The sequence below is a fragment of the Copidosoma floridanum genome, unplaced genomic scaffold (assembly GCF_036245765.1).
Source record: "Copidosoma floridanum isolate Cflo_tuat_1 unplaced genomic scaffold, Cflo_Japanese_pri ptg000013l, whole genome shotgun sequence".
NCBI classification, from domain to species: domain Eukaryota; kingdom Metazoa; phylum Arthropoda; class Insecta; order Hymenoptera; family Encyrtidae; genus Copidosoma; species Copidosoma floridanum.
Window position 1 is genome coordinate 31,423,757 of NW_028321890.1, and position 11,222 is coordinate 31,434,978.

The 11,222-nt window shown below is 34.5% G+C and overlaps 1 protein-coding gene across 1 annotated transcript; it reads right to left on the bottom strand.

Annotated features, from left to right (window-relative positions):
* Nucleotides 1-2: 2 nt before the first annotated feature.
* Nucleotides 3-10,436, bottom strand: Hph (HIF prolyl hydroxylase). Its single transcript, XM_089591075.1, has 6 exons — nt 10,317-10,436; nt 8,722-10,048; nt 7,780-8,531; nt 1,655-1,774; nt 1,350-1,566; nt 3-1,257 (listed from the first exon to the last, which is right to left on the bottom strand). Exons 2-6 carry the CDS (start codon nt 9,089-9,091, stop codon nt 1,208-1,210), a joined length of 1,509 nt encoding a protein of 502 aa, XP_089447201.1. The 5' UTR covers nt 9,092-10,048; nt 10,317-10,436; the 3' UTR covers nt 3-1,207.
* Nucleotides 10,437-11,222: the final 786 nt, after the last annotated feature.

Sequence of the window (11,222 nt, forward strand, 5' to 3'; positions counted from 1 at the left end):
AAACTTTTATTTATCTTTTTTCATTTCAACCTTTTTTTAGACGATAGTTGTTATGCGTTGTACAGTATTTCTTAGAAAATATAATTTTTAATTTTACATATACATACACATATTTTTTTTTTAAACTACGTATTTTAAACAAAAAATTGAAAGAAAATTAATATAAATTTCGTTAAAAAGAATAGATCTAGTACATATATATATAGCGAGATTGATAACAAGCACAAGAGTTTCGTTATGCACAAATAAAATTGAAACAAAATCATTCAAAGTCTTTTTTGTGTGTACGAAGAAAAATAAATCTAATTTAACATATGTACAACAATTGTAAAAGGATGAGAAATTTTTAAACTGCGCATTTAAATTCTTAAGAGTTACCTTGCGATTTTCAGAAACACGTATTTGTAAATTTTAAATACCGTAGCTATAATGTACATTTTTCGATATAACGATTACATACGCAATTATCACTTAAGAACAGCACGGTTAATAATTAATTGAATTTGTTTTGATACATAAATTATAGAATCGACTCTACCGATCAATCTTAAAATTACAGCGTGTCAAAAATATTTCGAAAAATTCAGAACAAGTTTTTCTAGCAATTACCAAGTTACGTATCACAATTCTAACATACCGAGGCACTTGACACCCTTGGTATTGAATCATTCTGTTTCATCATTATTTTTTTAATCACATAACTCTCTAGACAATATTAACACCCTAGGAATATTAATCTGTTAAGAAATACGACAAATTTTAGGAAGTTGCCTCTGATCGATCCTTTCCAATCGCCGTAACAACAATCGAAGCCAGCAAAGAAGCTTTCTCAACAGAACGAGTCCACAAAATAACGGAGAAGATAAAATCGAAATACTAGTCTATTGCACGATTCTGTATAGTGTGTTTTGTTGTGTTATTTTATTTATTTTCAACCCTCCAGCTTGAGTTATTATCGTAGAACTAGTCAATTCCTCCATTCCCGAAACTCACGGGTTACTGTTTTTGTCTAGAAAATACGCAACATATAAACGCTTGCAAACACTAGTCGTGTTTCGCAATAGTATACACACGATCATAGCCGTAGCAGAGAGATTCTCGCGCGTGTGCGTGTTTGTCACTATTTACAGAGAGACACAAACAACTGACGTGTCGCTTTATCAAATTCAGTCGCCAGACGGTCCTTTAGTCCTCCAAGTTTTTCATCTCATGACTTATTAATTTGCTCTTCTTGGTCCTTGCTGCAGCCATATCTAACTGGAAGCAAAAATAATGTTTCGTTGTTGTTATCTAACGAAAAAAAAAAAAAAAAAAAAGATTAAACTTAAAAGCAAAATATCAACGCTTACTCATCATCTGTTCTTTCTGGCGTCGTAGATTGGCCTCGTATCTTTCCGCCGCGTCAAAGTACCACAATGTTATGGCATATCTCGTGTCGAAAGCCGGCTGGACTTCGTGAGGATTTCTACGATCCGACCAAAAGAAGAGTATACGATCGAAACATGGTTCGATGTTGGCCACTTGGTCCCACCCTTCCGGGAATATCCTGAGAAGACCTCCTGTTGTCTGAAATAATCGTCTCAACATTAATAACAATTCTTTTTTTTCAAGTGTCAAAATAGAGAAAAAAAAGTGAAATTAAATAAACAATTACTCGTGCGTTCCAGTTTTTGTTTAGGTAGTATATGGCGGTGATGCACCTGCCGTCACGATTTGGATTGTCCACGTGTTTGACGTAGTGCGATCCATTACCGGGGTAACAGGCTACCATTGCCTGCAACAAAAGAAGCGAAATAAAATTTATCCATCAGAAACGATAACAAACGAAAGTAAGCCAAAAAAATCATGTAGAAAGAGGAAATCTCGATCTAATTGAAAAAAATAATGACGCAACTATGTCATTTAAATCCAATGGTGTATAATGTGTCGCGTTATTATATGAACAGCTCCGCGAACTTGTCTGTTTATTTTCTAGTGTTGCACGTATTATTTTTCCTACTTCCTTACAAAGAAAATCAGTGAGTAGCGTTTGCAGAGCTATTGAAAATCCGGGGAGGAAGAATAATACAAATCATCGTTGACGAACGAGGACAAATTAACTAAAAATGGAAGGTGAAAAAAAAAATGTTATATTTCATTGAATAGTCTAGGAAATTCATGTTTACCTTGGAAACTCCGTCCAACGTAAACACGTGATGAAAAAAAAAAAAAATCGGATCTCGATAACCGTATTGTCAAAAATCAGCCGATAGCGTGTAGCTCTTGGATTCGGTTATCTCTTTATCATTAAAATCAGTTATAACATCGTTAACGCACGATTGTACACGTTGTAAACAGTAATACATGACTTTTAGCACGTAGACCGTTAGATAACGTTTCGATAGCGAGTAGAGAAAAACAGCTATACCCACTGTATTGCATTGGATTTTTTTTTTTTTTTTTTTTTCATGGTAATTACCTACTTTTGAGAAAACCGCATGTGTGTGCGGGGGTACGGGGGTATGAGTCAACGCAAAATTTAAAAAAAATACTAAGCATCGTGGAAGTTTTAACGGTAAGAAAATAGAACACTGTGGTCAGGGGTTGCCTGTTTGTTTTAATAAGTAAATAAAAGATGTTCTATTATAGTTTGGAACGTCCACTTGATTTTTTTTTTTTTTTTTTTTTTTTTCATTGTTTTAACAGCTCGGCATCGTAGTTGTATTAGAGTGACGGTAACAATAATTATGTTAGGCGTTATCATTTAATTTGACGTATGCATGAAACTTGTTAAAAAAAAAACTCAAGTAATTTTTAAAATGTAATCAATAGTTTCATTAAGTCCAGAAGTACATTGCAAAGTTTTTTTTTACTTTTATCTAATTAATTTATTTTAATTTTTAAATGACTGCTGACACAGCTCACGTACACTTAAATTTATTTTATACAAACAAAATAATGCTTTGTTTGAAAAAAGTAATAGTAAATTAATCTGATCAAAGAAAATAAATAAATATATGAGGAATAATTATATATGATAGAATCGTACAAATATTTTTAAATCTCTTTCGATTTTTTATACATTTTTTTTATAGACTGTGGTTTTTACAATACATTTATGTACTAAATTCCAAGAGGAAAAATTATGTATTTTTTTTTTTATTGTCAATAATAAAAAAAAAAAAAAAATACTTCCAATAGTATAGGAATGGTTAAAACAAACAGATGTCAATAAAACGTAGGATTAATAGTTTTCATGATACAACGTACGCGCACACTAGAGTGTTCAATGTCAATTGTAAAAAAAAAAAAAAAAAAAAAAAAAAAAAATTGATAGCATGTGCACAGGCATAATAAAACACAAAATATAAATAACCAAGCGCACGTAAACATTAAGTTACTATCGCATCTCAATTCCTGATAAAACAACTTTCTTCTTGAATGTTAAATGTCAAGAAAGTTAATTTTCATTCGCACTTTATACTTATAACCATGTGTGCTTGTACCGATATCGCATGCAATAAAAGCATGGGTTGAAGAAGAACCCAATAACCCAATATGGGTATATAGTTATACATCTTTCCTTTCACGCCTATACATATTTACCTATTAGGTGTACGTGACCTCTGAGACCCCTCGAACCTTTGTCGCCCAAATTTCTCCCTTCCCCTTTTTGTTCGACCTTGGGTCACCTCTGGTTTTTTCGACGATCGAGTTTCCATCATGCAAGACTGCACGTATATAGGTGTATCGTTTTATAATAACTTTTCAAGCGTGCACGTGCAGCACAAACGAGGTGAGCATTTTGTCATCGTCGCAGTGTTTCCAAAAAAACGTTCGATCGAGGCTTTCTCATTGATCAATTGTAGCACGTGCCGTTATTTTTAAATTGTTAGGCATTTGTAGCTTCTCTGATAAAATGTCATTCGAGGTAGTTTTCAAAACAACTTTTGATTTTAATCTCAAGTTGTTGTTGTTATTGTTGTTGTTTTTTTCCCCTACAATTAAGAGTTTGCACTGGTTCCCAATTCGGTGCGCAAACCCTAAAACACTCGAATGTGGGTAATTCTGTTTTTCGTGATAAGTATACACGAATAAATTTCGCGATCCACGTAGGCAGTGCAAAATCTTGATGCGAGAACCTATTTTCTTACCGCATTGTAAAATAGGACGATGAATTTTTAATCATGCGTAAAGGGGGTCGCGAACGTCCTTTCGAATAAGTAAGTGGTAGTACACGCTCGAAATGTCACGTAGTACGTTTTGGTTTATTTTGAGAAGGTCAGGAACGTGAAACAAGAAAAAGAAAGTTACGTGCAGAAGGACGGGAATGAGAATTGAATAACAAAAAGTTTCGTGTGCCACAAGTGATCGATGAATCATCGTCTTGATGTCCTCTTTGATTTGACTTGAATTATGAGAGATATGGGAAGGCGCAGTACGTATTGTTATAAATAAATAGAAGAGTATATTGTTTTTTTCGTAGAACCAACTGGATGATTCAAGATTAATAATTTATCTTGTACATTTTATTTTTAGACATGGAGTGCCTTACTTATGATTCCACGGGAGAAAAAATAATGAGCGCAGGTTCATCACTTGGGTTTTCCCCGTTAACTGGACGAATAACTGAATTCAATTTGAGAAGCTTTACTTGTATTGTACGAAAAAAAAAACCGAGCGTATTTCGTAACTGCTCTTCATGGGTCCAATTTTCGGTTGTTTTGAAATTGACTGACAAAGTTCAGTTTTATACGTATAGATTTTAATGTACCCGTCAGTGCGTAATGTATTATTAGTAAGTTTCTTTAGGCTTTTGTTATTTCTAGTCAATTTGCATATGTTTGCATAACTCGAACGGAAAAAAAAATTTCTCGGAAGCACAATACAATGGCACATGAGAAGTTGTCAGTTCAAAACTATTGTAAAGACAATCAATATCACAATATATTATATGTACATCTTATGAACAATTAACAACTGTTTAGTTAGTCCCTCGCGTGAGCAGCAATATTACAATTTTAAAACATGCTGGTGGATAGGTGTCGACTTGGTTGTTTAAACTTTTAAAAGGTCAACGCTATGCGGACAAGTGATTCTCCTCAGTTCGCACAGCTGCTGTCAACAATAAACATTGGTACTATACATAGTTCAATCCAAGAAAGAAAAAAATTTAACTAAGAGATTAAATTTCGACACAATAGCGAAATGTTGAAGTATGGAAATATCACGCTCGCGCAAGCATACAAGCGTTAAAAGACGCGTCTACGTGACATTACTGTATCTTTTAGTCCATTAGTACGTGTTATCGCTTAAAACGAGTTGTAAGTAATCTACCATAGAAAAAAAAAAAAAAAAAAAAAACCCAAACGACAACGGCGATGTTAAAATCACTCTTTTCGAATCACTGAATTGAATTATGGTTTTTGTTGCGAAAGTTAGTTCGATGGTATTTTTTACACTACAAATTCACGATATCTTTGAACTTTTTTGTCAGGATAAAAGAAATAGTGTATAAATTTTAAATCAATAATCGAAACAAACACATCCGACAGTCAGTTTTGTCACGTACTGCATAAAAAAATACCTTTCTAAGTATAAACAAATAATACCCACATAATGCAGTAGATTGTCGGCTGCCAAGTTAAAATTACAATTAAATCATATCCAAACTGATAAAAATTAAAATTGTACCTCTGCACTTCTAAATTACAAGTTCGCTTCGCCTACGTACAAAAAAAAATGACAGCTGCTCCCCTATATCTCAATGCGTCGTTTACATATTTTTTATTTATGTACTTTAGCCGGCCCATTAATCCCTCAAATTTTAGGTGGGCCATTTAAATTTGTTTTTACGCGTTGAATCACTTGTAGCGTAAACCTTCTCTTTGTATTAGCATTGTATTCTTTCTGTAACGAATTTCATCATTTTTAATTTTACAAAAACATTGTTACTGTTCGGAACTAGAATTCGTATGGATAAATAAAGAAGATTACGCAGTAAAAGTGAAAAAGGACCGTAAGTACTAATTTCATTAGCGCATCACTGCAGTCAATTCTTGTACAAATATGGCGATTAAATCACGGAAAAAAGAGTGATGTACGCAAAGTGTCAAGAGTACAATAAATAAAAGCACATTGCTACTTATTGTAGCTGTACAAACCAAGCTTTCAGATATTACAAGTCCCGATGATAATACAATGTTTTATCACGCATTACTTGGAAATACCTATCCGTGCAATTAAAGTTATCACCGATATTATGCTTGTCGCACGTAGTTCTTTCGATTATTCATAATTGAATGAATCTATTTATGTCTGTATAAAGTCGAAGAAAATAATTTAAAGGGTCTTCATGATAACAAAAAATAGTATTGATTAGGTGTTATTCTTTTTGCGAGTTTATACATACAAGTATTAACGAAATATTCAATTTTTCTAGACTATTTTATGCTTCTCCTTCGACGTTGCAAACCAATATTGTTAATTTTATTTATCTAGTCAGTAGATAATATTTCTATAACCGAAAAAATAATCTTAGAATAAAAAAAAATTCTTGGATAATACTCAGCATTAAAAACAACTATATGATATCCATTTTTTAATCAGTTACTATAGTTCGCTTTGGTTTTTGTAGCGGTGGTAACGATAATAGTTAGTATTTAAATTCAGAGCTTTTAGAGTTAAGATACTAATAACAATATTTTTTAATCTAGCAAATATTTTTTCAGTAAGGAAAACACCATTAAAGTGTAACAACTGTAAGTATGCATAAATATACAAAAATCAGTTGCAGCAAGTAAAGAAAAAATTGAAAAAAATTGAAAAAAAAAAAAAAAAAAACTCGAGAGTATGGCCTACGTGACCGTTTGTTCTGTTTTCATGGACCTGTATATAGAGACACATGTAGAGAGCGATTAGGAGAAAGCAACAGTAAAAGTACGGAACTTGTAAGTGGTATTAGTAGTAGTAGTAGTAGTAGTAGTAGTAGTAGTAGTAGATGTCGCAACATTTTGACGCCGGTCATGAGAAGAAACGTGAATGGCCGCGGTTGATGTGTATGTAGGTGTGTATATTTATATGGCACACTCGGCCAGAGTACGAGAGTATAATAATAGCATCATGAGTACTTATAACTTGCATGCGCGCGTGTTTGCTTATTCGGTAGAACGGCTCTATTTGCGAAGAACACCAGCTGGCCTCACCAGTGTAAATTGCGCGTAATACAACTTTGCAAACGTTTGAAGTTGCCCTTTCTTTTTTTCATCATTTAATTATATACATTTTTTTTTCTTTTTCGCACTAAGTACTTTAAATTGTTTTATCGATGGCCCTTGGTATACACAATATATACATGCGGTCGTGACGCATTGGCCTCTGCTAAATAACTTCAATAAAGAATTCAAAGATTCGAAAATTAAAATTTTTTCGTTAATAGCATCCTATCACGTTCCCATTTTCAAATGATACATTAATCAATACGTTGATTAGACTGATTACTTATGTCATTCAGCAAAATCAGAAATTACTCATTGGTTGTTAAACACTAATTACATATAGTTAATTATTGATAAAATGTGATAAAGATTCGTCAGTTTCGTCAAAATTTACTTTTAAGATTATGCGAGTAAAAATTTTATTGACGAATGGTAATATTTTGATGGTTTAAATGTACTTGCAACAGTCAAGAATAAGTTTTGAAGTTTCTTTACGTGTCTTAGTATAAACAAAAAGTAGAGAGTCAAATTTGAATCGACTCGCAGTTGTTGTAAGAACAACGGATTATAAATAAAAAATTACCTTGGTTCTGCTGGTAATTGTGTATTCACCCAATTTGCCATTGTTGCACATCTGATTCGCTCTCATTATTATAGCATCCACTTTTGATATCAACATACCGATGTTTTGGGAGTATCTTTCTTTGCCATCCAGCCACGCTATTTGATCACCACGTATTGTTCTTGCTTGATTAATGCTTGCTCTGTTAGAAACCAACTGACCTTCTCTAAATAATCCAAGATTGTGTAAATTTAAAACTTCCTTAAGCACTGATTCACCTTTTTCCCTACCAAGGAATTCATCTACCACACATACTCCATACGTGTTCATATCGTATATTATTTCAAGACATACACGGTCAATGTTGTCCATAGTATCTGCGTCTTGTGAAAACGTTGCATTTTCTGAACTTAATTGTATTTCGGAATAATGCTTCATCCCATTGACTTGTGGTTGGACTCGAGGCATTGTTGGCGTTGTCGTTGTTGCCGTGTTATTTATCACTTTTAAATCCTGTAAAGGATTTAAGAGCTCTTCCCTTGACTCGAGTATTGTGTCTTCTGAACTACCCTCGTGGGTAATGGGTGGTTTGTTATCACCTTTCTCTTTTTTATGGAGATTAATTCCTTTGTCTTCTCTGTGATTTCGATTTGTTTCTGTAGTTTCGGATTTATTTGCGTGATTTTGATTTACTTCCTTATTTTTGACGTTCGATTTTTTGTGATCTTTATCAAGACCTATTCTTTTGACTGCTCCAATTCCAACAGGTTCTCCTGAATGATAACACAAATGATAAATAATTTGAAATATTAACATGCAAAAAAAAACTTAAAATATGCACTTTTGAAAACTAGTATTTCACTAATAATCAAAAGCTAATTTTAATGTTTAAATTTCATAGATGAAATTCAATGAAATGTTTCAATTGAAGCAAAGTGTCAATATATTATTAAAATCCATTACCTCGCTCTGGTACTCTAGCCACAGTCTCAACAAACAATTGTTTTATTAATTGTTGCTTCTTCACTTGATCCTGTGCCTTGTCAACTTCTATGCAGAGTTTTTTGTGAGCCTTGTAGTCCAGAGTCTGATGCTCCTTGGTGCAGTAGGACACTACCTTGCAACGCGAACAGTTTCGGAGTTTTGCCCTGTCTGTTTCGCCACAAATAGGACAGTTTGTTTCCAAAGAGGTACTTGTCAGGTTGCTCACAGTTCCGTTCTGCAGCTGCTGGCGTTCTGAGGCGCTGGCACCAGTTGTACTGTTACCTTTGCGTTTACCTTTGGACGCTTTGGATGTCGTTGACGACGACGACGACAATGATGCTTCTGACATTACGGTCTTGCGCTCGAGTGGGCTCGCACGGTAGTCTTTTCTCCTACTCCTGCGAGCTAATCTCCTTGCCGCTGTTGCTTCGGATTCGCTGCTCTCTTTCTCTGTCGTTTGTGCGCCGTGTGGATATCATGCAGCTGACGCCGACATTTTTGCTGCGGCCCAAGTCACATACACAGCCCGGCGGTTGATGCTCGTAGTTTAATTATGACAAGTATATAGGTGACTCTTAGTTCAGGCGATGCTTTTGTTGTACATACATATACACCTTTGTCTTGAACGCATCTCTATCTGTCCCTAGTCCCTAGGCGTACCAAATTACACAGAGATTTTTTATTCGTGGTGATGACGTAGAGCTAGAGGCGACGACGAACCAACTAGCTATATGTCTATTCTTTTGGTCGGTAGCAGAAGGAACAAGAAAAAAGTTGGGTGTGAGTCTCTCGGGAAAATTCCTGCAAAACCTGTGATTCTTCCTGAAGCAGTTGTCTCTTCGTCCCAGGTATAGAAGAGAGGAATTGTGAAGCTTGGCAGATTTTTATTTTCAATACCAATAGGTATATATATTATTCGTTCTTCCTCACAAGGATATTCACTACGTGTATACTTGAAGAGAAAGAAAAATAACTAAGTTCCTCGACTCGTGGTGATGATCAGTATTACTTATTGACTCTTTGGACTCTTGATTTTTCTCGCATCTCCTCGCTCAGCTGGTAAGAGGGCGCCACACTTCATTTGTTCAATGCGGACCTTTATCAAGTATTCACGTTTTTTATCAACGAACTTTACGCAGTAAGTATATTGTTCCACTGATTCATAGTTTTTTGTGATCTAATGAGTTACGTTTGGCTCATGATTATAATTATACTGTCCTTATATGATATAGGTAGGCAAAGAAGACTGACAAATCGATGTTCATGCAGATACTGATGATACTCTATTGGTTAATTTGTTTAATATCTGCAACAAGTAGAAAAGGAAACACTTTCATTTTTAAAGTTCTACATGTACTCAATCTACAGATAAGATTGTTGTGAATACGTTAATAGTCGATATCTGCACATACACTAGGATTGTGTAAAGTTAAAGAAAAAGAAGAAAGAAAATGTGAGTTAAATCGTTATACTGCAAGTTTACACCTATCAGCGCACACTACGTTTGTAACTTTAATCATTTTTATGCGGAAAAATAATTAAAACAATTATAACTAATACAAGTTTGTAATTACCCTTTAGTGTGGTGTTTTACAAGATTCGTTCACCTTACAATCCAGGGACGGTCAGGGACAGTGTGGGCGAGTCGGAGACGAAAGTGAACAAGTGCTCTTCTCCGATCGTCCGCGATCGTCCCTGACCGTACGCGATGCGCAGTTGTACACGTTAGGTTAGGTTAATACTGTATGTAAACAATAGTTTGTAAATAAAGAACTTCTCGATAAAGAAGTGCAAATACAAACAAGTTAGTTTACTTTTTGCATTAACCTCACCTAACGTGTACAACTGCGCATCGCGTACGGTCAGGGACGATCGCGGACCGGCGGACGATCGGAGAAGAGCACTTGTTCACTTTCGTGCTTTCGTCTCCGACTCGCCCACACTGTCCCCGACCGTCCCTGGATTGTAAGGTGAACGAATCTACAGGTTCGTTTGTGGTAAGTAATATACACATACCCACATGAATCTACTTTGGTAAGTAGATTTTCTTACGACGTGTTAATATAAAAACGTCGAGAAAAACAATTAAGCTAAGTAATAACCTCTGTCACTCATTTGTCTTGTCTTCAATGCGTATGATTTAAAACTTGGTGATTAAGTGGGCAGAGTTGCAGGTAGATATCGAAAAACAAAAGATATATATGTGCATACATTCACACATATAGACTCCGGCTCTTTTTTTAAAAGCAAACATTCTAACTTACCGACGGTAAGTAATTACTATTTGTCATCATCCGTCGATAAACTCAAACAAATACCTACACGCGGTAACTGACGCGGTCGATAATAGTTCCGTAAAATATATATATATAGACCTTACGAAAAAGGCTCGATGTTGCGGAATGACATATGATTTAATATGATTAATAATGATTATAATTAAGATAATAATGCTTGTCTTGTAAAAAATGTTTTAAAAA

Coding starts and splice junctions, on each gene's coding strand:
- Hph (XM_089591075.1), bottom strand. CDS start 9,091: ATGTCAGAAGCATCATTGTCGTCGTCGTCGTCAACGACATCCAAAGCG. Junction 8,532..8,721: donor GGCTAGAGTACCAGAGCGAG/GTAATGGATTTT, acceptor GTTATCATTCAG/GAGAACCTGTTGGAATTGGA. Junction 1,567..1,654: donor ACAAAAACTGGAACGCACGA/GTAATTGTTTAT, acceptor CGATTATTTCAG/ACAACAGGAGGTCTTCTCAG.